General features: G+C 49.1%; 1 protein-coding gene across 1 annotated transcript; it reads left to right on the top strand.

Moving 5' to 3' along the window:
- Nucleotides 1-695: 695 nt before the first annotated feature.
- LOC142475732 (DC-STAMP domain-containing protein 2-like) lies at nucleotides 696-27,156 on the top strand (the record flags this gene model as incomplete). The annotated part of the gene is made up of 9 exons (XM_075581475.1): nucleotides 696-803; nucleotides 3,571-3,979; nucleotides 5,839-6,009; nucleotides 11,854-11,955; nucleotides 12,340-12,534; nucleotides 13,509-13,574; nucleotides 25,482-25,695; nucleotides 26,313-26,470; nucleotides 26,992-27,156. Coding segments are annotated over exons 2-9 (1,426 nt in total), but the record flags the coding sequence as incomplete, so codon positions are not given.
- Nucleotides 27,157-27,391: the final 235 nt, after the last annotated feature.

The following is a 27,391-nucleotide window of genomic DNA, read 5'->3' as shown; positions in this document are numbered from 1 at the left end:
CCATTCAGACACAGTAATAGGACTTTTGGAGGAGAATTATCAGAGAAATACGCGGACTATCGGACCCACGTACATATTTCGGCCCCTCGCTTTTTTTAGGGGATGAGAACGAGGCGGTGCCGTGCGGCGGACTTGCGGCATTTCCAGGGGAAAGAAAATGGTGCTTCCTACGGGACTGCCTGACACTGGCGATTTCATTACGGTACTTTGGAAGTACAGCCGGTACCGGGAACTGGGGCTCCCCACAGCTGGAAATATCGCGTCTCAGCTCCGGGCCCTCCCCTCCCCCCACACCTCCTTCTTGGGGTGAGCGTTGCTGCTTTCATTCATGACCGCGCCGTTACTCACACGCCGAGATAGGGCATTTGGATATAATCCTTTCCCTATTTCAGTGCCTGGATGGGAAGAACGCCGGGTTTAGGCACAACTTCAATAACGTGCGGGTATTTCCTGCGTTAACCTTACCGGAGCTGATTGAATATAGTATGCTTATGATAATGATTCATTTGTATATACACCACCCCCTGCGTATGATTTAATCGCGGTGCTTTGCCCTGCGGGTGTCTGGGGGGGGTGTCCGCTTGTGATCTGTGGAGTGTGCAGTCACTGCAGACCGGCCTGGCAGCCAAAGGGTTAAGTTGTAGAATCCCGGCGTGTCGCCAGTAACTGGAACTCCGTCTCGTGTTTACATTTGATTTCAGAGGAGAAACAGAAAATGGAGCCTGCGCACTGAGGTCTGAGGGAGGAGCCCGTCCCAGGTAACGCGGTCCCAGGTAACGCGGTCCCAGGTAACGCGGTCCCAGGTAACTCGAGTCATTCAAATGTATACCACAGCAGGAAATAAACCCAAGAGAAGAGATCTGTTCAAATGAACGGGAATCAAATCCTTTTCAGCAGCTTCACGGCACAGGGGTCTGGGAGGAACCCCATAGTCAGAATCGGGCTTTACAGAGCAGATATTGTTTATTTCTCTGTGAAAAATAATCGTTTTATTCACCCTGACGGATGTTCCTGTCTTGGGCCGGGAGTCATCAATCCATGACGCAGGGAATGGCAGCTAACGTGGCGGGAACCACATAAGGCCCCGCTTCGGAGGGGGGGGAGGGGGCGTGCTTACGTGTGGGCGGACGTTTGATACAAACTGTTGAAACTGAATAGCAGTTGTCAGGGTAGCAGCTGCCCTGTCTCCGAAGTACGGAGTTGACACTGGCTACAGTTTCAATAAACAAGCCAGGTTGTTTTTTGAAGCTGCAGCAGCGTCACTGGGACCTCGGCAGCCAATGAAATCATTCTTGAGAATGATTTCAACACAGCAACACGATCCCTAAGCTGCGTCTGTAGCCCCGCCCCCTCCCCGCCCCCTCCCCGCCTCCTCAACTCCTGAAAACGTCTGCTGGGGAGGATGTGCACACATCGCCCAGCAGACAGCCGCGCGCACACGCGGACGCCCGCCCCCCAACTCCTGTCTCTGGCACCCTGAACTCGGCCTAACAATGGCGGTTACTGCCGGATCCACGTGGTTCTCCGCCTCGGGCTTTGATCACTTTTGGTCTTGGTACCAATTTAACCTGAAAACATTTTTTTTCTGGCTTCTTACAAAGTGGCTGTTTTTACAAATGATCCTAACTGCAAATTTGGGGAAAGTGGCTGAAACCAACTGAGTTTTTTTCTTTGCAAAATCTGGTGTCATGTTGCTGTTTTGCAGCTGAAAGACTTCAATAAAACAGACCCCAGACCCCTAGGCTACTTAAAGGCTCAAATATACATTAACTTTAATCCCCCTTAAGTAACAGTCTCAGGGATCTCTATCAGCCTGTATAATGATGGCACCAGCGTGACAGTAAACAAAAGAACAAAGCTATAGAAACAATGTTAATTGCTGTATAATGTCTCTTAGAGATAGTAAAATAACAGGAGAGGGAGTAGGGGGTATGATGCCTTTTATTAGCCCAACAAGTAGTTGATATGTTACACGCTTTCCAACCTCTCAGGGTCCTTCATCGGGTAGAGATAAGATCATTTGCCAAACGTAAATCCATCTGTTTACCATGGAAAGGTTGTGTTATTTTAGAATACTTGTACCCAAGTGCGCAAACTCTTCTCCCTGCGCCCTCCTGCCTGCTCTCACCCCCTGCCTGCTCTCACCCCTCTGCGCCCCCTGCCTGCTCTCACCCCTCTGCGCCCCTCTGCCTGCTCTCACCCCCTGCGCCCCCTGCCTGCTCTCACCCCTCTGCGCCCCCCTGCCTGCTCTCACCCCCTGCGCCACCTGCCTGCTCCCACCCCTCTGCGCCCCCCTGCCTGCTCTCACCCCTCTGCGCCCCCCTGCCTGCTCTCACCCCTCTGCGCCCCCCTGCCTGCTCTCACGCCCTGCGCCCCCTGCCTGCTCTCACCCCTCTGTGCCCCCCTGCCTGCTCTCACCCCTCTGCGCCCCCCTGCCTGCTCTCACCCCTCTGCGCCCCCTGCCTGCTCTCACCCCCTGCGCCCCCCTGTCTGCTCTCACCCCCTGCCTGCTCTCACCCCCTGCGCCCCTCTGCCTGCTCTCACCCCCTGCGCCCCCTGCCTGCTCTCACCCCCTGCGCCCCCTGCCTGCTCTCACCCCCTGCGCCCCCGTGCTGCTCTCACCCCCTGCGCCCCCGTCTGCTCTCACCCCCTGCAACCCCCTGCCTGCTCTCACCCCCTGCGCCCCCCTGCCTGCTCTCACCCCCTGCGCACCCTGCCTGCTTTCACCCCCTCTGCGCCCCCTTCCCGCTCTCACCCCCTGCGCCCCCCTCCCTGCTCTCACCCCCTGCCTGCTTTTCCCCCTCTGCGCCCCCCTGCCTGCTCTCACCCCCTGCGCCCCCTTCCCGCTCTCACCCCCTGCGCCCCCTTCCCGCTCTCACCCCCTGCGACCCCCTGCCTGCTCTCTCCCCCTGCGCCCCCCTGCCTGCTCTCACCCCCTGCTCACGCCCCCCCCCCCCTAAGTATAATCTATTTAATTTGCCACTGTCCTGAGTTCATGTTAGTGGTGGATTCATACACGAGTAACACTGCCCTCCGGTGGGTTAGAGCAGAAGCTGCCTGACAGCCTGCAGTGATACTCCGCACTGCTTTAGTCTGCAGCATGAAGGACCAGGAACACACAACATGGGATGCTACAAGCGAGTACCACTTATTCCTTACAAACCTAAATATCCACCTGATAATAACAGCTCTTTAAACAAATGCTCTCCCTTTCAGTTTGGATAATATTTCACATAGCGCTTTTCTCCCAACGGGACTCATTGTGACAGTATAAATATACTATTTGAACATAGAAGCACTGGTTTTTAATGGATACTGAGCCCGGCTTGCGGTTTCCTGTGGGAGTGGGAAGTGGGAGAGGAGAGATTACGTGTTAGTAGCCTACAGATGTCCATATTTACTAGGCGGTGCTACTGCAGAAGACCCCGTCCCTGCTGGACCTCATAGCCCACTTACTGGATGGGATAGGCTTACTTAGCTGTGTTGGAAGGCATCTTATGAAATAGCACTGTTTAGTAAATATGGGCCACGGTGTTTCGCACAAACGCAGTAGCACTTTGTATTCTGTAGCAGGGACACCCGGCAGGCCGGCACGATGTCTGTACAAGAGGACCCTTGCAGTGGATGTGGGGCTTGTGCAAGGGCCTGTGTTGTCGGTGCTGTTGTGCTGGTAAGAAGCGAGGCAGACTGAAGGTGCACGAGGTGACTGCCAAAGACTACATGCACCAGAAGAAGAAGGTCAAAGCCAGGCTGAGAGAAGACAACATGACCAAGGCTACGCTCAGAAGCTTTGGAGGCTACAGCATCGGCATGCTACTCATCACAATCTATGCCGGCATCGTCCTGTTCGTGAAGAACTACAACCTGTGGTACTGTCTGATATCCACCATCACCACTGGCTTCTTCCTAACACTGGGCATGGGCTTCTCCAAGAGAGTACGGATCACTGTGCTGCTCATGTTGCCAAGTTTCTTTTCATGTGAGTCTTAGACAGCAATGTCATTTGCTTAGCATCTCTATAGACCAATGTCATGTATATACCCTCTCTATAGACCAATGTCACTTATATACCCTCTCTATAGACCAATGTCACTTATATACCCTCTCTATAGACCAATGTCACGTATATACCCTCGCTATAGACCAATGTCACTTATATACCCTCTCTATAGACCAATGTCACGTATATACCCTCTCTATAGACCAATGTCACTTATATACTCTCTATAGACCAAAGTCACTTATATACCCTCTCTATAGACCATTGTCACGTATATACCCTCTCTATAGACCAATGTCACGTATATACCCTCTCTATAGACCAATGTCACTTATATACTCTCTATAGACCAAAGTCACTTATATACCCTCTCAATAGACCAATGTCACGTATATACCGTCTCTATAGACCAATGTCACTTATATACCCTCGCTATAGACCACACGTACATTAGAAGGTCCCAATATTCCCATTGCACAATTTCTCCAAAACATCCTAACTTCTCCATTCATAGTATACAAAAAATATTACAAGCAATAGCTTAAACACACGAATCATCGCTTTTATACCCTCTGTATACTGTGAATAAAGACGTTATGATGCCTTGAAGAAATTGGGCATTGCGAATCTGTGACCTACTTGTATATTACATAATTTGGCGTGCAGCAGTCATAAGCGGCCACTCAGCGGCCCCCGATATCTGCGTTTGATGCTGTTATGCTGCGAGTGCTGTCCCCTCATTCTACTATTTCAGTGTTTATAGACCTGACTTGGACAAGTTCGACCCTCGGGGGCCTCGGACTGGTCAGGTTTTCAGGGCATGCACCTAATTTATTTATTTATAACATGTTACCAGGAAGTAATACATTGAGAGTTACCTCTCGTTTTCAAGTATGTCCTGGGCACAGAGTTATGATGTCAATACGTTGGTTACATTACACAAACAGGATATACATTATATACAAGACATTGCATGCACAGTTAGAGATAATATATATTATGGGCGTATGTAACAGTTACAGACCAGATTAAAATGTGAGACAGCCTTAGATTTGAAAGAACTTAGACTGGTGGTGGATGTGAGAGTCTCCGGTAGGTTGTTCCAGTTTTGGGGTGCACGGTAAGAGGAGGAGGAGCGGCCGGATACTTTGCTGAACCTTGGGACCATGAACAGTTTTTTGGAGTCAGATCTCAGATAAGTCGAAGACTGGGCCACTGATTGAGCCACCTGGGATATCCTGAAAACCTGACCTGTTGGTAGCCCTTGAGGACTGGAGTTGTCCACCCCTGGTATATACCATCTCTACAGACAAAACGTTCAGGCCACACTAGGTTTCTATATGCAAATTCGGTACATTCACCTGTCTGCAGGTCCATGGGTGAGCCAAAAACCTGATGTAGCCAGAGGTTCCCGTGGACAAGATTGGGAAGCAATGCCACGTATATACTATCTCTGCAGACCAATGCCACTTATGTACCATTTGTATGATATACCAATGTCTTTTATATATGCCTTTAGACCAATGTCACCTACAACCCCATACTAAAGACTAATGATATTTTTACACCATCACTATAAAACAATGTCATTCATAAACCTATCACTATAAACTGATGTTATCTATTTACAATCCATATAGAAAGGAGATCATAAATATATACTAGAAATAGGGACCAGTGGCAATTTAATACCATCAGCACAGAGCAGGAGCACCTACAGCATATAGACTATATAGAGCATGTCACTGGTTCACCATCCCTATAGTACATGTCAGTAGATCAGCAGCACTGCCGACCCAGGGTACCCCCAGAACTCAGGGGCTTTGTGTCTCCTGCAGCTCAAGGAAAGAACTTCCTCCTTTTGATGGCCTTCGCGATGGCTTTACAGGGACCGGTCGCCAATGTCCTGGAAAACTTCCGCCGGTCTACCAAAGCTTTGTCCTGTGGAGTGGAACTGGCCATAAACCAGACCAAGGACCTGCTGGAGAAGATCAAACGCCCCTTAATCAGTGAGTAACATAGTACCATAGGAAGAAGTAACATAGTAACATAGACACAGGAAAAAGTAACATCATAACAGACCGAAGAAATAACATAGTAACAGACATAGGAAGAAGTAACATAGTAACAGACATAGGAAGAAGTAACATAGTAACAGACATAGGAAGAAGTAACATAGTAACAGACATAGGAAGAAGTAACAGAGACATAGGAAGAAGTAACATAGTAACAGACATAGGAAGAAGTAACATAGTAACAGACATAGGAAGAAGTAACATAGTAACAGACATAGGAAGAAATAACATAGTAACAGACATAGGAAGATGTAACATAGTAACAGACATAGGAAGATGTAACATAGTAACAGACATAGGAAGAAGTAACATAGTAACAGACATAGGAAGATGTAACATAGTAACAGACATAGGAAGATGTAACATAGTAACAGACATAGGAAGAAGTAACATAGTAACAGACATAGGAAGAAGTAACATAGTAACAGACATAGGAAGAAGTAACATAGTAACAGACATAGGAAGATGTAACATAGTAACAGACATAGGAAGAAGTAACATAGTAACAGACATAGGAAGAAGTAACATAGTAACAGACATAGGAAGAAGTAACATAGTAACAGACATAGGAAGAAGTAACATAGTAACAGACATAGGAAGAAGTAACATAGTAACAGACATAGGAAGAAGTAACTTAGACATAGGAAGAAGTAACATAGTAACAGACATAGGAAGAAATAACATAGTAACAGACATAGGAAGAAGTAACATAGTAATAGACATAGGAAGATGTAACATAGTAACAGACATAGGAAGAAGTAACATAGTAACAGACATAGGAAGAAGTAACATAGTAACAGACATAGGAAGAAGTAACATAGTAACAGACATAGGAAGATGTAACATAGTAACAGACATAGGAAGAAGTAACATAGTAACAGACATAGGAAGAAGTAACATAGTAACAGACATAGGAAGAAGTAACATAGTAACAGACATAGGAAGAAGTAACATAGTAACAGACATAGGAAGAAGTAACATAGTAACAGACATAGGAAGACGTAACTTAGACATAGGAAGAAGTAACATAGTAACATACATAGGAAGAAGTAACATAGTAACATAGACACAGGAAAAAGTAACATCATAACAGACCGAAGAAATAACATAGTAACAGACATAGGAAGAAGTAACATAGTAACAGACATAGGAAGAAGTAACATAGACATAGGAAGAAGTAATATAGTAACAGACATAGGAAGAAGTAACATAGTAACAGACATAGGAAGAAATAACATAGTAACAGACATAGGAAGATGTAACATAGTAACAGACATAGGAAGATGTAACATAGTAACAGACATATGAAGAAGTAACATAGTAACAGACATAGGAAGATGTAACATAGTAACAGACATAGGAAGATGTAACATAGTAACAGACATAGGAAGAAGTAACATAGTAACAGACATAGGAAGAAGTAACATAGTAACAGACATAGGAAGAAGTAACATAGTAACAGACATAGGAAGATGTAACATAGTAACAGACATAGGAAGAAGTAACATAGTAACAGACATAGGAAGAAGTAACATAGTAACAGACATAGGAAGAAGTAACATAGTAACAGACATAGGAAGAAGTAACATAGTAACAGACATAGGAAGAAGTAACTTAGACATAGGAAGAAGTAACATAGTAACAGACATAGGAAGAAATAACATAGTAACAGACATAGGAAGAAGTAACATAGTAACAGACATAGGAAGATGTAACATAGTAACAGACATAGGAAGAAGTAACATAGTAACAGACATAGGAAGAAGTAACATAGTAACAGACATAGGAAGAAGTAACATAGTAACAGACATAGGAAGATGTAACATAGTAACAGACATAGGAAGAAGTAACATAGTAACAGACATAGGAAGAAGTAACATAGTAACAGACATAGGAAGAAGTAACATAGTAACAGACATAGGAAGAAGTAACATAGTAACAGACATAGGAAGAAGTAACATAGTAACAGACATAGGAAGAAGTAACTTAGACATAGGAAGAAGTAACATAGTAACAGACATAGGAAGAAGTAACATAGTAACAGACATAGGAAGAAGTAACATAGTAACAGACATAGGAAGAAGTAACATAGTAACAGACATAGGAAGAAGTAACATAGACATAGGAAGAAGTAACATAGTAACAGACATAGGAAGAAGTAACATAGTAACAGACATAGGAAGAAGTAACATAGTAACAGACATAGGAAGAAATAACATAGTAACAGACATAGGAAGATGTAACATAGTAACAGACATAGGAAGATGTAACATAGTAACAGACATAGGAAGAAGTAACATAGTAACAGACATAGGAAGATGTAACATAGTAACAGACATAGGAAGATGTAACATAGTAACAGACATAGGAAGAAGTAACATAGTAACAGACATAGGAAGAAGTAACATAGTAACAGACATAGGAAGAAGTAACATAGTAACAGACATAGGAAGATGTAACATAGTAACAGACATAGGAAGAAGTAACATAGTAACAGACATAGGAAGAAGTAACATAGTAACAGACATAGGAAGAAGTAACATAGTAACAGACATAGGAAGAAGTAACATAGTAACAGACATAGGAAGAAGTAACATAGTAACAGACATAGGAAGAAGTAACTTAGACATAGGAAGAAGTAACATAGTAACAGACATAGGAAGAAATAACATAGTAACAGACATAGGAAGAAGTAACATAGTAATAGACATAGGAAGATGTAACATAGTAACAGACATAGGAAGAAGTAACATAGTAACAGACATAGGAAGAAGTAACATAGTAACAGACATAGGAAGAAGTAACATAGTAACAGACATAGGAAGATGTAACATAGTAACAGACATAGGAAGAAGTAACATAGTAACAGACATAGGAAGAAGTAACATAGTAACAGACATAGGAAGAAGTAACATAGTAACAGACATAGGAAGAAGTAACATAGTAACAGACATAGGAAGAAGTAACATAGTAACAGACATAGGAAGACGTAACTTAGACATAGGAAGAAGTAACATAGTAACATACATAGGAAGAAGTAACATAGTAACATAGACACAGGAAAAAGTAACATCATAACAGACCGAAGAAATAACATAGTAACAGACATAGGAAGAAGTAACATAGTAACAGACATAGGAAGAAGTAACATAGACATAGGAAGAAGTAATATAGTAACAGACATAGGAAGAAGTAACATAGTAACAGACATAGGAAGAAATAACATAGTAACAGACATAGGAAGATGTAACATAGTAACAGACATAGGAAGATGTAACATAGTAACAGACATATGAAGAAGTAACATAGTAACAGACATAGGAAGATGTAACATAGTAACAGACATAGGAAGATGTAACATAGTAACAGACATAGGAAGAAGTAACATAGTAACAGACATAGGAAGAAGTAACATAGTAACAGACATAGGAAGAAGTAACATAGTAACAGACATAGGAAGATGTAACATAGTAACAGACATAGGAAGAAGTAACATAGTAACAGACATAGGAAGAAGTAACATAGTAACAGACATAGGAAGAAGTAACATAGTAACAGACATAGGAAGAAGTAACATAGTAACAGACATAGGAAGAAGTAACTTAGACATAGGAAGAAGTAACATAGTAACAGACATAGGAAGAAATAACATAGTAACAGACATAGGAAGAAGTAACATAGTAACAGACATAGGAAGATGTAACATAGTAACAGACATAGGAAGAAGTAACATAGTAACAGACATAGGAAGAAGTAACATAGTAACAGACATAGGAAGAAGTAACATAGTAACAGACATAGGAAGATGTAACATAGTAACAGACATAGGAAGAAGTAACATAGTAACAGACATAGGAAGAAGTAACATAGTAACAGACATAGGAAGAAGTAACATAGTAACAGACATAGGAAGAAGTAACATAGTAACAGACATAGGAAGAAGTAACATAGTAACAGACATAGGAAGAAGTAACTTAGACATAGGAAGAAGTAACATAGTAACAGACATAGGAAGAAGTAACATAGTAACAGACATAGGAAGAAGTAACATAGTAACAGACATAGGAAGAAGTAACATAGTAACAGACATAGGAAGAAGTAACATAGACATAGGAAGAAGTAACATAGTAACAGACATAGGAAGAAGTAACATAGACATCGGAAGAAGTAACATAGTAACAGACATAGGAAGAAGTAACATAGTAACATAGACATAGGAAGAAGTAACATAGTAACAGACATAGGAAGAAGTAACATAGTAACAGACATAGGAAGAAGTAACATAGTAACAGACATAGGAAGAAGTAACATAGTAACAGACATAGGAAGAAGTAACATAGTAACAGACATAGGAAGAAGTAACATAGTAACAGACATAGGAAGAAGTAACTTAGACATATTAAGAAGTAACATAGTAACAGACATAGGAAGAAGTAACATAGTAACAGACATAGGAAGAAGTAACATAGTAACAGACATAGGAAGAAGTAACATAGACAGCGGAAGAAGTAACATAGTAACAGACATAGGAAGAAGTAACATAGTAACAGACATAGGAAGAAGTAACATAGACATAGGAAGAAGTAACATAGTAACAGACATAGGAAGAAGTAACATAGTAACAGACATTGGAAAAAGTAACATAGTAACATAGAAAGAAGAAGAAACTTAGTAATATAGACAAAGGAAGTAGTAACTAGTAACTTGTTAATAAAGACATAATGTAGGAAGAAATAACATAGTAACAGACATAGGAAGTACTGTAGTAACTGACATAGGAAGAAGTAACATAGTAACATAGACAGGAAGAAGTAACATAGACATAGGAAGAAGTAACATAGTAACAGACATAGGAAGTACTGTAGTAATATAGTAACAGACATAGGAAGAACTAACATAGCAATATAGACAGAAGTAACATAGTAACATAGACAGGAAGAAGTAACATAGACATAGGAAGAAGTAACATAGTAACACACATAGGACGTACTGTAGTAACATAGTAACAGACATAGGAAGAACTAACATAGCAATATAGACTGAAATAACATAGTAACATACTGTAGACAGAAGTAACATAATAAAATAGAGATAGGAAGACGTAACATAGTAACAGACATACAGTAGGAAGAAGTAACAGTATTTTTTGCACCTTGGGATTTGCAGGAGAATAACTTGGAGATTGAGGATATTTTTCTCTTAAAGGCAAAGTGCCTTAATATTTGGCATGTTTCATAATGTAATGATTCTAACAGATCATTAAATTGATTAATATTATATATAAAATAAACACACAAGCACTTCTACACAAATAGTATCTAATGTGCACAGAGGGCTCTGTGGAAACCCATTAAAGCTGCAGTCCAAGCGGCTGCTGTTTTAATTCCCCCCCTTTAATATGTGCATCAATATAATCCACACAGTGATTAGTGATTAGCTAAGTATCCGATCGATCCGTTCTCCTGTGATCGATCGGTGAAGATTCGGCTCGGGGGTTCACTAAATGTCAGTGCAGCAGAAGAGGACTAAAGATGCAAAGTTCTGTGGGGAAGATCATGTGACCAGGCAGTCACTAGATACAATTGGTGCACTGCTAGAGAGAAGGAAGGGCTCAAAAAGGGGTGTTCCGGAGCCTGTTTCACATGCGCCTGCGCCCCTCACGTCTGAGCCACTGATTGAGCCACCTATGTTGAAGCAGGGATATCCCGAAAACCTGACCTGTTGGTGGCCCTTGAGGACTCACCTCTCACGTGCGGCTCTGTCTCTCCTTCCTTGCAGGTACCCTGAACTATATCAAGAAAATCGGCAGGAATCTAAAAAAGGCGTCTGATATGATCAGGAAGTTCTTCAAGACTATCATGACCGGAATTAAATTCATCGGTGAGCGAGGGGCGGGGAGTGCACACACAGGGAGGGTCTCGTTACAGGATAATGTGGAGGAGTGACACAGGAGGCTGCCACGGCCACATCATACCACTGTGTACTGACAGAGGGGCACACAGCTGGAAGCGTGGCCTATCCATTCCAATGTGCACAGTGACATGTGAAAGGCATCTATGACCAGTCCTGTTCTATTACAGGGGACAGACGTGTACCTGCACTCCTCCCTGCTGCCCGGTCCCTCTGACAGCCCCTCGCGTCCCCTCATGCGTACCCGCGCTCCTCATGCGTACCTGCGCCCCTCACGGGTAACCCGCGCACCTCACGCGTACCTGCGCCCCTCACGTGTACCTGCGTCCCCTCACGCGTACCTGTGCCCCTCAGGTCGGTCTCTGCGGCGTGTCTGGCATTTCATCGCTAACATGGGAGAGATCTGTAATGAGGAAATGGAGGCTCCGTACATAAAGTGCAAGAAGCTCTTCGATGAGGGGAAGAGGAAATGTCAAAAGGTCATGACCTTCTTAGCCTTCCTCTGCTTCATCGTGGACATCTTCCGTCCACTCTGTGGACTAGCCAAGGGTAAGTGTGGAAACACAGCCACGTGTGCAACTGCTCACAAACACAGCTGCGTGTGGGCAACTGCTCTCAAACACAGCCGCGTGTGTGCAACTGCTCTCAAACACCGCCACGTGTGCAACTGCTCACAAACACAGCTGCGTGTGGGCAACTGCTCTCAAACACAGCCGCGTGTGTGCAACTGCTCTCAAACACAGCCGCGTGTGCAACTGCTCACAAACACAGCTGCGTAGGGGCAACTGCTCACAAACACAGCCGCATGTGTGAACTGCTCACAAACACAGCCGCATGTGTGCAACTGCTCACAAACACCGCGGCGTGTGTGCAACTGCTCACAAACACAGCCGCATGTGTGAACTGCTCACAAACACAGCCGCATGTGTGCAACTGCTCACAAACACCGCGGCGTGTGTGCAACTGCTCACAAACACAGCCGCATGTGTGCAACTGCTCACAAACACCGCGGCGTGTGTGCAAATTACTTATCGTTGATTAATGGGAAATGAAATCTCCTATCCAAAGGTTTTGAGAGGACCCGCCTCTCCCTTAATAAAAAACAACATTTATCTTCATACGAGTAGCTTTCTAATTAAGAAAATAGTGGTACTGTTCCGTCTCCATTATACAGCTACCCCTTATACTTCACATATAGCCCCAAAACTCATACATACCCCTTTATAACACACACACACACACACTAGCCCTTTATACCATATATATATCAAAACACAAAACGTAGAAAAAAAAACACAACAAGCACTCTGATCAATCAAAGAATATCAAAAAAGATTTATTTAACCAATTTAAACAAAGAAATAGAGAAAAAGCCGACTGGAAAGGGTTTCATGGGGTGACCCTGCTTACTAAGCCACCAGGATTTAACCCATTAAATAACTCAAACTGGCCCCATGTAACACTGCCCCTTTAATAATACCTGGGATTAATTTATAATCTGTGTGACTTCGTATCTCGTGCAGTTATCGTCCTGCTCTGCATCATCCCGTTCTACGTGAACAAATTTATCCAAAAATGCATCAAAAACCGTAAGTGCGACAATTATGAAGGAACATTCCCACCCATTCCCCCTCAGGTGCCTCTACTCCCCCCCCCAACTCTCCACTCCACCACTCACCCTCCTCCCCGTCTCCCCCTCTCCCCTCTCACTCTCCCCACTATCCCCCCCACTATCCTCCCTCCCCCCCACTCTCCTCTATCCCCCCCACTCTCCCCTCTCCTCCCCCCACTCTCCCCTCTCCCCACCCACTCTCCCCTTTCCCCCCCACTCTCCCCTTTCCTCCCCCACTCTCCCCTCTCCACTTCCCCCTCTCTCCCCTCTCATCTCTCTCTCCTTCTCCCCACTCCTCTCTCTCCCCCTCCCCACTCCTCTCTCTCTCCCCCTCCCCACTCCTCTCTCTCTCCGGGTCCCCACTCCTCTCTCTCCCCCTCCCCTTCCCCATTCCACTCTCCCCCTCCCTTTCCCCATTCCACTCTCTCTTCTTCCCCACTCCTCTCTCTCCCCTTCCCCACTCCTCTCTCTCCTTCCCCACTCCTCTCTCTCCTTCCCCACTACTCTCTCTCTCCTTCCCCACTCCTCTCTCTCCCCTTCCACACTCCTCTCTCTCCCCTTCCCCACTCCTCTCTCTCCCCTTCCCCACTCCTCTCTCTCCCCTTCCCCAGTCCTCTCTCCCCTTCCCCACTGCTCTCTCGCTCCCCCTCCCCACTCTCCTCTCTCCCCCTGCCCACTCCTCTCCCCTTCCCCACTCCTTTCTCCCCTTCCCCACTCCTTTCTCCCCTTCCCCTCTCCTCACTCTTCTCTCCCCCTCCCCACTCCTCTCTCTCCCCCTCCCCCCACTCCTCTCTCCCTGCCCCTCCTCCCCCTTACTCTCCCCCTTTCCCTCCTCTCCCTCCCCACTCCTCTCTCCCCCTCCCCACTCCTCTCTCCCCCTCCCCCACTACTCTCTCCCCTCACACTCCACCTACCTCCCACCCCTCCTCCCCATTACTCTCCCCACTCCTCTCCCCCTCTCTCCCTACTCCTCTCTCTCGCTACCTCCACTCCTCTCCTCTCTCCCGCTCCCCCACTCCTCTCCCCTCTCCTCTCTTCCCCTCCTCCAACCCACTCTCTCCCCCACTCCTCTCCTCCCCTCCCCCCACTCCTCCCCCCACCTCTCTCCCCTTCCCCTCTCCCCCACATCACTCATCCCTCCACACTCCTCTCTCCTCCTCCCTGTCACGGTAACTTGTGACAGGGAAGAATAATACACACCAAAAATATCTGGGTTGAATTGAACACGACTTAGATATAATAAATATAGTTTATTCCTTAAAGAAGGTGAACACAAGATATACAAATAACAGGCAAAATATAGTCACTTACTCAGGAATGGGGATGATGAAGTAATCAGGAAACAGGATTAGCAATTCATCAGGCATCAAATAGTTGGTAACTTGAAACACGAACAACGAACCACGAACAACTAACAACTGAGTAAAGGACTGACACTGGTTTATATGTAATTCCAGTCCTATACCTTATCATTGAGTGCAGGCCATTGGAGAACAATTATCTGCACCCAATCTCTCCTTGCCACCTCACCTGAGGGGCACCGTAATACCTGCCCACTGGGTGGGTAGTATTCTAATCAGGGGGCTTATTTCCTCAGCCCCCCTCCCACATGACTGGCGTCTTAAAGTCTGGCTTTGCCAGGAACCCTTTGTCCCAAAGTGTGAATTACAGCACTTAATATCAAGTACCCATGTCCTGCATTCCTTTGTGCTCGCATGCACAAGCAGGGTGGGGGACTCTTTGATCAGGGGTTTTATTGTAGACCATTTGTCTCCCTCCCTGACCATTTAACATAACATATGGGCTCTGAGGTTTTTATACCAGACCCAAAATACAATTCACTCTTTGATATCTTCACATATTAAAATAATCCGTTCTGTGGGTCTGAGAGGGCTGAAACTTGCCAATCCCTCATGCCGGAGGTGACTCTCCATGGTGGCCAAGTTTCAGCTCTCCACGACCCCCAGAACCGGAGATACACAAATACAGTTTAAAACTCTTATTACTTTAATGCAGGATTCTCCGCTCTAAAAATGAATCTCTGCTTTTCACTCTTTCCCATTGAAATCAACGGGCTCCGCCGCTATAGGCTTCCAATGGAGCAACTCCGCTGTTGAAGTCAATGGGCTTCGCCACTATAGACTTTCAATGGAGCCACTCCGCCATTAAAGTCTATAGGGAAACCACCATTCTTCACATTTGCCCATACTCCGTCTGGTTGTTCGGAGAGGGCTGGAAATGGCCAGGCAGTCATGCCGGAACAGTGACTACATGCGAACCAAATCCCAGCCCTCTGGTCCTCACAGAACCTGAGATATGGGCTTACCCTTTTTTTACCTTTTCGGACTTTAGCTTTTTCACGCCACGCGGCTTTCCCCCATTGGAATCAACATGGCGGCGCCGCCATAGGCAGTGCATGGGCAAGCGCCGCCATGGGATTCAATGGGACCTCCGCTCCGCCATTGGATTCAATGTCGCGACCCTCCTGCTGAGCGCGACCCTTTACGGGGGTCCCTCATTCCCTGACCCGATGGTGGTCGTGTGTGGGGGTTCCTAGGGTCTAGGGGCAAAAAGAATTTTATTTCTGGGTGCCCTAGAACCTAAGTTTCCCAAGCCCATTGTATTTGAACTTGTCCAGGGAGTGATCAAAGCTCTCTTTTAGACATTGTTTCCGCTCTTGCGGTCTGCCGTTTGGATGGCTGCCAACCTGTTCCTGGAGGTCGGCGTCGAGGAATCCCCATTGAAATGAATGGCTCCATTGAGTTACAATGGGGAACCACCGCTCCTCCTCTCGGGCGCCACCTGCAGGTCTTCTACCTAAACGGGCCCAAATCGCCGGAATCTCCATAAGGCTGCATGGGACTGCAATGGCGACCTATGGAGAGCTGCAAAATGGAGCCTGAAAAGGCGGGAAAATGGAACAAAGGGCTATAAACATTGAGTTAACCTTAACCCTTTCCCTCCCTCAACAATCCCAGTGTATATGTTGGTGCAAACACGAACAGAAACAATACACATTTACAGGGGAATATACATTTGGTTGCTAAAGCCGGGAAAAAACACATTACTGGACCGCAGTCCAGTTAACCCGTTGCTTCCCAAGTGAGAGCAGGGGGTGGCCAAATGGGGTGTAACTCCTTTAATACCGGGCCAAACCCCCTCTCCCATGACACCTCCCCTGCTCAATGGGTGCCTTGTGACCCAGCTGCCCACCCTGGCACTGGGACACCACGGGCATCCTTTAAGCACTTGATAAGTCCTGAGGGGTTGGCCTGGCAAAATTGTCCTCCGGCATTGTCCAGTACATTGTCCTGGCCACATTGGATTGTGAAGTCCAGATCCTGCTGAGTAGAGCTCCAACGTGGCCGCCGGGCATTCTCCTTTGCCACCCTCTGCCCCCTCACCCAGTGCCTGGTGAACCAAGCCCATCGTGAAGGGGCACCTCTGCAGACCAGGCTGCATATTGCCCAGAGACTGGTATGTCTCTGTACCAGCGAGAGACCAGCTACCAAGCACAGACCGTCGCTTCCCTGTCAACCAAGTCTGGGAAAGAGCTATGTCACTATCCTGTAGCGACCCTACCTGCCCTGGCCCTGTGCCCACCTGTAGCTGCTCCGCTATACCCTTGCCTCTCCTCCCTGGCCCTAGGGCATCCCCCACCCGAGTGGCATCACTTCTGGATTCCAGAAACCACCAGGGATGCTGGCTACTACCCTCTCCTGTGCCTCCTGGGACAAGGCATTCCCCCTGTAGCCTGTACTGGGGTCCCTGGTACAAAGACGCTTTGCTCCTGCCCTCTCAAACCTGAAGGCCAGGAAGAAAGCACCTCCTACCCCCACTGTTGCTATGGCCAGCATCACTTCTCTCCCCTCCACTGTGCTGACTTTCCTCCTTGTAGCTACTCTTGGCTGCCCTGGGGACAGAACCCTCTGCTGTACCCCCCTAGCCCTGGTTACTGCTCCTGGCTGCCTATCTCCCCACAGCCCTACCTCTGGGAACCCTGTCGAATCTGTCAGGGGGGTCGCTCCTGACAAGTCAGATCAAGGGACCTCCTGCCTTCCTAGCCCATCCCTAGCTTCTACCAGCTGCCTGACACCCCACTGACCTATCTCCCCCTGCTCCCCAGTGCCCCCCTGCCTAGCCTCAGCACCTCAGCCACTGCTGATGACTCCTGCTGCCTACCTCCCTGCAGCCCACCTTCACTCTGCTCCCCCCCAGGCAATCCTAACCCAGACACCGGGACTACCTGAGTGCACCTACCTCCCTGACCTTGTCTCCCCCTTACCAGGGATGAGCTCAGGGGCATCTCTTCAGATGCAACCGCCTTAGCTCTTGGCTGGCAGGTATCCCTGGGGTGGCAGAAGCTTGCCACTGCCCATGATACCTTCAGCCCATAGCCAGGCTGCAACAGGGGGTTGCTGATCTGAGAGACCCCCTGAGTCTCCGCCAGGGTAATGGGGAACTCTAGCTGCCCTACCTGCTGCTTTTCCTCCCCAGCTACCACTAGCCCTTCTTCTCCTACTGAGACCTTGTGCTGGCTACCTACCTGCAGCCCTCCCTCACTACGCTTCTCCCTAGCTAATCCTAACCTGGATACTAAGGACACCTGAGTGAGGCCATCTCCCTGACACTGCCTCCCCATTACCGGAGAGGAGCCCAGGGGCACCCGTGCAGAAGCACCCGCCTTGGTTCCTGGTTGGCAGGTAATCTGGAAGTAGTCTAACTGTGCCACTGCCCCTGATCCCTCCAGCCCATAGCTAGGCGACAACAGTAGGGCTCCCAACCGAGAGACCCCTTGATGCTCTGCCAGGGCAATGGGGAAATCTGGCTGGCTCACTTGCTGCCTTTCCTCCCCGGTTCCCACTGGCCCACCCAACCCTCTCCCAGGCAATCCTACCCTAGAGCTGGGTGCTAACGGGGCTAGCCCCTCTCCCTGAAGCTGTGCCCCCATTACCGGAGGTGAGCTCAGGGTTGCTGGTGCGGATGCACCCACCTTGGCTCCTGGCTGGTAGGTAACCCTGGGGTGGTCTAACTGTGCCACAACCCCTGATACCTCCAGCCCATAGCAAGGCTGCAACAGTGGGGCTCTTAACTGAGATCCCCCTTGATGTTCCACCAGGGTAATGGGGAAGCCTAACTGCCCTACAAGCTGCCCTGCCTTCCCCTGGTACCCCTATCTCCTGCCACCCACCGGTCACTCCTACAGAGGAACAACAGGGTACAGTCATGGGAAAAAATAAGTCAGGGTCAGTCTGCGACTGGGTCTGGCTTACCTCACTGGTCCCCGCAGAGACCGCCGCCTTCGTTGGTCCCGATTGCAGGGGGACTGGAGTGGCCGGCGTCATCTTGGCCGGGAAGCAACGGGCAACTTCTGCAACAGCTCCCGTGTTTGGCACAGGGAAAACGGTGCAGGACATGGGTCCCAGGTCCTTGTGGAGAAACACGGCTCCATTCAAACCAGGTGAACCACCCTCCTCCCACAACCCCTGTCCCTCCCCCCACTCAGAAAGGGCTCCGGCATTTTGCCGGAGTCGCGGCTCTTCCGCCGCCGCCGCTACGGGCGAGCTCCGGGTGACTGCCGCAACAGCACCCGGCTTCGGCACAGGGTCGCCGGCATAGATCGCGGGGCTCCGGTCCTCGCTGAAGATCATTGACTCCTCCAAACCAGGTAAAACACCCACCTCCCACACACCCCGACCCTCCCCCCAAATAAAATCAACTCCGGCCTTTTGCCGGAATTGCGGCCTCTCCTCCTCTGCCACCGCCGCCGACTGCATCCTGCATCCTGGGAGCACATCCACTGGCCGGACCATATCAGGTCGGGCCAGGGGTACATTAGCATCTTCCTGTAGCAAGCCGACCGCTTGCTGAGCACCGCTGCTGATGACCGGAAAAGATGTGCTCCGGCCGCCGCACCGCTGCTCTCCGCCGGGATCAGATGGATGGCCGCCGCTCTCCGCTGCTGTTGCCGATGCAGCCCGGCCAGGTTCTCCAGGGGACGTACCGCGGAGGGTTGTCGCCCTGGCTGGGCGGGAGCCATCAGAGGATGCCGCTAAATGGGTCACCTTGTCCGCAGCTCGTGAGCGCTGGCCATGAGGGGCTTCTTCGCCCGACCGCACACGGTCCGGGCATTGGGCTTTGATGTGGCCCGCTTTGTGGCAGTGGTAACACCGTCGCTTCTGCCGGAGCTCCTCAGCCGCCGGTGGACTACCCCCCGCAAGAGGCTGCTGAGTCCAAGGCAAACTTGCTTGAGCGCCGGGCTCAGGGAGGGGGTAAGCGGGTCGGGACATCGCCAGTTTCTGGAGCTCGTCCTGCTCCGCCTGGGACCACATCCCTCCCACGCAGACAAAAGTGAAAGCTCTTACAGGGAAAATGGACGGGCCGCCGCATCGGCCGATACCTCTCCTGCTGCAAGACTCCCGTTGTCTCCGCGATCACCCGCTCCCTCCAAAAGTCTCTGCCATCCCGTAGCTGGGTCCATTCCCTGCTCTCCGGGCGGTTTGGTGGTTACAGCGGCTGCAGCTGTAGATCTTTGCTCAGCCTGCCGGGTTTCGTGCTCACCGATCGCTGCCTCTCTCTCAGCTCTACCGGCTGCAGGTTCCCGCACCGACTTGATACATTCCTCCGGTCTCGGTGCCCGGCTCCAGTCACACGGATGGCCAGCACTTTGGTTCTGGAGGCAATGCTTCTCACAAGTAGGGGAACAGTGAGGAGGTGCCATATCTTGTGTTATATGTTGTACACTGTGTGTCCAATATCTTTAGCCTTAGGAACTCGCAATTCACCCGAGTTCCAACTGTATTACAGAGTCCCGCAGTAAACTGTAATACAGGTTCAATTCAATCCTGACCCTGCCACCAGTTTTCTTATAAGCCTGTCACGGTAACTTGTGACAGGGTATAATAATACACACCAAAAATATCTGGGTTGAATTGAACACGACTTAGATATAGTAAATATAGTTTATTCCTTAAAGAAGGTGAACACAAGATATACAAATAACAGGCAAAATACAGACACTTACTCAGGAATGGGGATGATGAAGTAATCAGGAAACAGGATTAGCAATTCATCAGGCATCAAATAGTTGGTAACTTGAAACACGAACAACGAACCACGAACAACTAACAACTGAGTATAGGACTGACACTGGTTTATATGTAATTCCAGTCCTATACCTTATCATTGAGTGCAGGCCATTGGAGAACAATTACCTGCACCCAATCTCTTTTCTGTGTTATAGTGAAGGAAAGGCGCTAACTCTACTAGTGATCACTAACAATATACAGTGAATAAATCCAAATCTAGTGATATAAAAACATGATACAGTGCACACGTGATAGATAACGTGAATGATTGAATTAAAAAACCCCTGCTCAAACCCAGCTGGTAGGGACTGGTTCCACTGGTCCCTCAATTCGTGAAAATTCGTTTTCAATCCAGGGGGAGCATGAAAGGGAGATAAAACAAAATATATTCTAAGTGTAGACCGTGTGATACTCAATGGGTCAATACAATATTGTGTCTTGGCTCGTATGTGTGGCCTACTCACAAGATGTAGATCAAATACGGGCAATAGAACACAGTGGTCTTTGCGGGAAGGACCTCTTGATCCGTGATGTGGTGTGTCCTCCAATCTCAGCAAAACAGCGGTATATATGTGGGAGAAAGAGTATCCATAGTGCAGACCAATCGTATATAACATAGCTTTTATAGAATTTAAAAATGAACACTTACAATAAAAACATTCAAATAGTGCATGAATCACAATGGTGTGATAAAAGAGAGTTGGCTGTGGACTTTTGGCTCACCCACCACCTCCGGTGTGTATGCACTGCGTGGGACGCTGCTACGCTGGACGCTCCACCTTCTCAGCTCCCTCTAGGGTGTTCGGGTGTCGTCCGCTCCGGTCCTTATATTAGACGCCGGTCTGGTGTGTCTCTGGAGCTCCCTCTGAAGCGTGCCGTCCCGTCCCCTCCGGGGAGGTCCACACCACATCATGGATCAAGAGGTCCTTCCCGCAAAGACCACTGTGTTCTATTGCCCGTATTTGATCTACATCTTGTGAGTAGGCCACACATACGAGCCAAGACACAATATTGTATTGACCGATTGAGTATCACACGGTCTACACTTAGAATATATTTTGTTTTATCTCCCTCTCATGCTCACCCTGGATTGCAAACGAACCCAATCTCTCCTTGCCACCTCACCTGAGGGGCACCGTAATACCTGCCCACTGGGTGGGTAGTATTCTAATCAGGGGGCTTATTTCCTCAGCCCCCCTCCCACAAGACTGGCGTCTTAAAGTCTGGCTTTGCCAGGAACCCTTTGTCCCAAGGTGTGAATTACAGCACTTAATATCAAGTACCCATGTCCTGAATTCCTTTGTGCTTGCATACACAAGCAGGGTGGGGGACTCTTTGATCAGGGGTTTTATTGTAGACCATTTGTCTCCCTCCCTGACCATTTAACATAACATATGGGCTCTGAGGTTTTTATACCAGACCCAAAATACAATTCACTCTTTGATATCTTCACATATTAAAATAATCCGTTCTGTGGGTCTGAGTGGGCTGAAATTTGCCAGTCCCTCGTGCCGGAAGTGACTCTCCATGGTGGCCAAGTTTCAGCTCTCCACGACCCCCAGAACCGGAGATACACAAATACAGTTTAAAACTCTTATTACTTTAATGCAGGATTCTCCGCTCTAAAAATGAATCTCTGCTTTTCACTCTTTCCCATTGAAATCAACCGGCTCCGCCACTATAGGCTTCCAATGGAGCAACTCCGCCGTTGAAGTCAATGGACTTCGCCGCTATAGACTTTCAATGGAGCCACTCCGCCATTGAAGTCTAAAGGGAAACCACCATTCTTCACATTTGCCCATACTCCGCCTGGTTGTTCGGAGAGGGCTGGAAATGGCCATGCAGTCATGCCGGAACAGTGACTACATGCGACCCAAATCCCAGCCCTCTGGTCCTCACAGAACCGGAGATATGGGCTTACCCTTTTTACCTTTTCGGACTTAGCCATTTTCACGCCATGCGGCTTTCCCCCATTGAAATCAACATGGCGGCGCCGCCATAGGCAGTGCATGGGTCAGTGCCGCCATGGGATTCAATGGGACCTCCGCTCCACCATTGGAGTCAATTGAGCGACCCTTTACGGGGGTCCCTCATTCCCGGACCCGATGGTGGTCGTGTGTGGGGATTCCTAGGGTCTAGGGGCAAAAATAATTTTATTTCTGGGTGTCCTAGAACCTAAGTTTCTCACGCCCATTGTACTTGAACTTGACCGGGGAGTGATCAAAGCTCTCTTTTAGACATTGTTTCCGCTCTTGCGGTCTGCGGTTTGGATGGCTGCCAACCTGTTCCTGGAGGTCGGCGTCGAGGAATCCCCATTGAAATGAATGGCTCCATTGAGTTACAATGGGGAACCGCCGCTCCTCCTCTCGGGCGCCACCTGCAGGTCTTCTACCGAAACGGGCCCAAATCGCCGGAATCTCCATAAGGCTGCATGGGACTGCAATGGCGACCTATGGAGAGCTGCAAAATGGAGCCTGAAAAGGCGGGAAAATGGAACAAAGGGCTATAAACACTGAGTTAACCTTAACCCTTTCCCTCCCGCATCAATCCCAGTGTATGTGTTGGCGCAAACACTGGAACAGAAACAATACACATTTACAGGGGAATATACATTTGGTTGCTGAAGCCGGGAAAAAACACATTACTGGACCGCAGTCCAGTTAACACCTTGCTTCCCAAGTGAGAGCAGGGGTGGCCAAATGGGGTGTAACCCCTTTAATACCAGGCCAAACCCCCTCTCCCATGACACTCCCTACTCCTCTCTCAACCCCTCCCCCTTCCCCATTGCTCTCTCTTCCCCTCTCCCTCCCCCCACTCCTCTCCCCCCTCCCCCACTCCTCTCACCCGTTCCCCCACTCCTCCTCACCTCCCTAATCCTCTCAAACCCTTCCCCACTGCTCTCTCTCCCCCTTGACCCTCCCCTCTCCCCCCTTCCCCTCACCATTCCTCTCCCCCCTCCCCCACTGCTCTCTTTCCCCCTCGACCTTCCCACCTCCTCTGCCTCCCCCTCCTCCCCACTCTCCCGAACTCCTCTCCCCCTCCCCACTCCTCTCCCCCACACCTCTCCTTCCCCCTCCCCCTCCTCCTCTATCCCCTCTCCTCCCCCCTTACTCTTCCCCCATTACTCTCCCCCTTTCCCTCCTCTCCCCCTCTCCTCACCCCTTACACTCCCCCCATTTCCCTCCTCTCTTCCCCTCCCTCCACTCCTCTCCACCACACTCCCCTCACCCCAGTCCTCCCCCCCCCAGTCCTCTCCCATCACTCCTCTCCCCTCCCCAGACTCTTCTCTCCACCTCTCCCCACTCCTCTCTCCCCTCCCCCCACACTTCTCTCCACCTCTCCCCACTCGTCTCTCCCAGTCCCCCCTCTCCTATCCCCCCTCCCCCCACTCCTCTCTCCCCCTCCCCCCACTCCTCTCTCCCCCTCCTTTCCAGAACTCCTCTCTCCCCCTCCCCACTCCTCTCCCCCTCCCCCTCCTTTCCCGCACTCTCTCTCTCCCCCTCCCCACACCTCTCCTTCCCCCTCCCCCTCTCTCCCCCTCCTCTCCTCTATCTCCCCCCCTCTCCTCCCCCCCTTACTCTCCCCCCATTTCCCTCCTCTCCCCCCTCCTCTCTTCCCCTCCCTCCACTCCTTCCCCCACACCTCTTCCCTTCTCTCCACTCCTCTCCACCACACTCCCATCACCCCAGTCCTCTACCCCCCCAGTCCTCTCCCATCACTCCTCTCTCCTCTCCCCACACTCTTCTCTCCACCTCTCCCCACTCATCTCTCCCCTCCCCCCCACTCTTCTCTCCACCTCTCCCCACTCATCTCTTCCTGTCCCCCCACTTCTCTCTCCCTGTACCCCCACTCTTCTCTCCACCTCTCCCCACTCATCTCTCCCCGTCCCCCCACTCGTCTCTCCCTGTCCCCCCACTCCTCTTTCCCCCTCCCCCCACTCCTCTCCCTCTACTCCCCTCCCCCCACTCCTCTCTTCCCCTCCCCCCACTCCTCTCTTCCCCTTCCCCCCACTTCTCTCTCCCCCCACTCCTCTCTTCCCCTCCCCCCACTCCTCTCTCCCCCCACTCCTCTCTTCCCCTCCCCCCACTCCTCCCCTCCCCCCACTCCTCTCTCCCCCTCCCCCCACTTCTCTCTCCCCCTCCCCCCACTTCTCTCTCCCCCCTCCTCTCTCCCCCTCCCCCCACTTCTCTCTTCCCCACTCCTCTCTCCCCTCCCCTCTCCTCTCTTCCCCCCAACTCCTTTCTCCCTCCCCACGCCTCCCTCTCCCCCACGCCTCCCTCTCTCCCACGCCTCCCTCTCTCCCTCCCCCCTCACTCCTCCCTCTCCTCACCCCCCCGCTCCCTCTCCCCCACTCCTCTCCCCCTCCCCTCTCCCCTCTCTCCCCACCTCTCTTCCACTCCTCCCTCGCCCTTCCCCCCACTCCTCTCTCCCTCCCCTCACTCCTCTCTCACTCCCCCCACTCCTCTCTCCCTCCCCTCACTCCTATCTCTCCCCCACTCTTTTCCCCTCTCACCCTCCTCTCCCCCTCCCATTCCCCTTTTTCTCAACTACCTCAACCCCCCTCTCATGTGCTTCCCCCTCCCCTCCTCCCCCCTCACGTGCTTACCCCTCTCTCCTCTCATGTGCCTCCCCCTATCCCCGCTCTCTCACGTGCCTCCCCATCTCTCTCCTCCCCTTCCCTAAACTACCTCCCCCATCCTCTCACCTCACTCCTCCCTTCATTTCTCACGTCTCTCCCCATCCCCCCCCTCTGTCTCAACTACCTTGCCCCTCCTCTCTCTCCTCTCTCCTTGCAGCTGTCATGGCACTGCTCAATAAAGTCAAGATGAAGTTTGAATTTAACATCACGGTCATCCATGACTTTGACATCACAACGAATTCCAGTAAGACCCTGATGCGGGTGGCGAAAGATATCATGAATGAGGTGCAGGCAAATCTGGACCCCTACCTGGAGCTGTTCAGCATGTTCAGTTATTCCATGACCATTATCAGTTTCATGGTCTATATAATGTGAGAACACCCCCTGTACACCATCTTATACTGTATATACCGCTATACCCCCTATACACCATCTTATACAGTATATACCGCTATACCCCCTATACACCCCCTTATACAATATATACCGCTATACCCCCTATACACCATCTTATACAGTATATACCGCTATACCCCCTTTACACCATCTTATACAGTATATACCGCTATACCCCCTATACACCATCTTATACAGTATATACCGCTATATCCCCTATACACCATCTTATACAGTATATACCTCTATACCCCCTATGCACCCCCTTATACAATATATACCCCTATACCTCATATATGCCCCCTTATACAGTATATGCCAGCATATCTCCTATCTACCCTATTATTCCTCTTCTACAGTTTATACCTGCATCTGATAAATACCTTACCATAACCCCCCACCCCATTTACACCCCCGTTTCATATATATCCATATAGCTCCTATCAACCCCCATCCAATACCCTCTACCACTACTACATATATACTACCTCACAACTATAACTCCCCATGCCTCATATACACTACCCCATATAACTCTCTCACACCCCGGTACTTCTCACCCCTCTCTGAATCTCTGCCTCCCCTGACACAGGGCCCTGAAATACCGGAAGAAGTATCTCTTTAAGGACAGCCACGATAATATCTACATCACACGGAACTTCATTGAACTGGACGTGATGAGAGCCCGGCAGGGCCGCCGCACCCTGCTTCCCCTAGGCAGGCGGGAGGCATACCGCTTCATCCGGCCCGGTGAGAACTCACACTGGTAGGCAGGGACGGTGGTCGAGAGGGCACCGCACACAGCCAGCGTGCCAGGCACAACAGTATGATAATAATAAGAGTAACGCTACTGCTATTACTTACATACTCTCAGCTCCACGACTAATCTACTTTTAGACTTACAGTTCCACTGTCTTTTTAAAGACTTCTCAGGCTGTTCCCCAAAGAGCCCCGAAACTCTGTCTATACTTATTCTGTATGGGAATGGGAGGTAATACAGAAACCCCCTTTTCTTGAATTGTTGCATTTCTGGATCCATCTTTACCTGCCTATGAAGCTGCAGTCCTCCGCAGAGCACCAAGGGTTAAATATAAATGCCCAAACCCACTTGTTACATAATATATAACCCCGTATTTATTCCGAGCCCCCAAGTTCAGAACATTTGCTTGGTCCAGAAACCCCAAATCTCACTCATTTTGGCCCTTGGAACCAGGCCCCCTCCCCCCATCCTACCACCTTACCTTCTCCCGTCTCTCCCCACCCCCCTGCAGGCTCACTTTACCTGACCCGCTATGAGAAGAGAGGATATTCCTTCTCCATCTTCAACATCTTCCGACACCTTCTCATCGTTACCTTCCTGGTGCTCATCGATTACATCATCTACTGGGTGCTAGACATGCTCCGATACCTTCTACAAGGGGAGGTTGTGGCACGAGGTAAGAGCACCCCACAGCCCCCGGTGAAATCATGTGCTGTCCAGCAGGGAGAGGTCACATTAGACAGGACAGTTTAGCAGCAGGGACCTGTGTTCAATGGCGTCTGTCACATACACACTATTTGCCACCCCTAACTCCCTTCTCTGCCCAACTACACCCACACCCCCTCTCCCCTCACAGCGCGAGACATCGCCACCTACTTTAGACAAGATTAAGTCTATCACACATGACATCT

This window comes from Ascaphus truei, unplaced genomic scaffold (genome assembly GCF_040206685.1).
Source record: "Ascaphus truei isolate aAscTru1 unplaced genomic scaffold, aAscTru1.hap1 HAP1_SCAFFOLD_1350, whole genome shotgun sequence".
NCBI lineage: Eukaryota > Metazoa > Chordata > Amphibia > Anura > Ascaphidae > Ascaphus > Ascaphus truei.
Note: the sequence above shows the minus strand (reverse complement) of the source record. Positions and strands in the feature narration are given on the sequence as shown.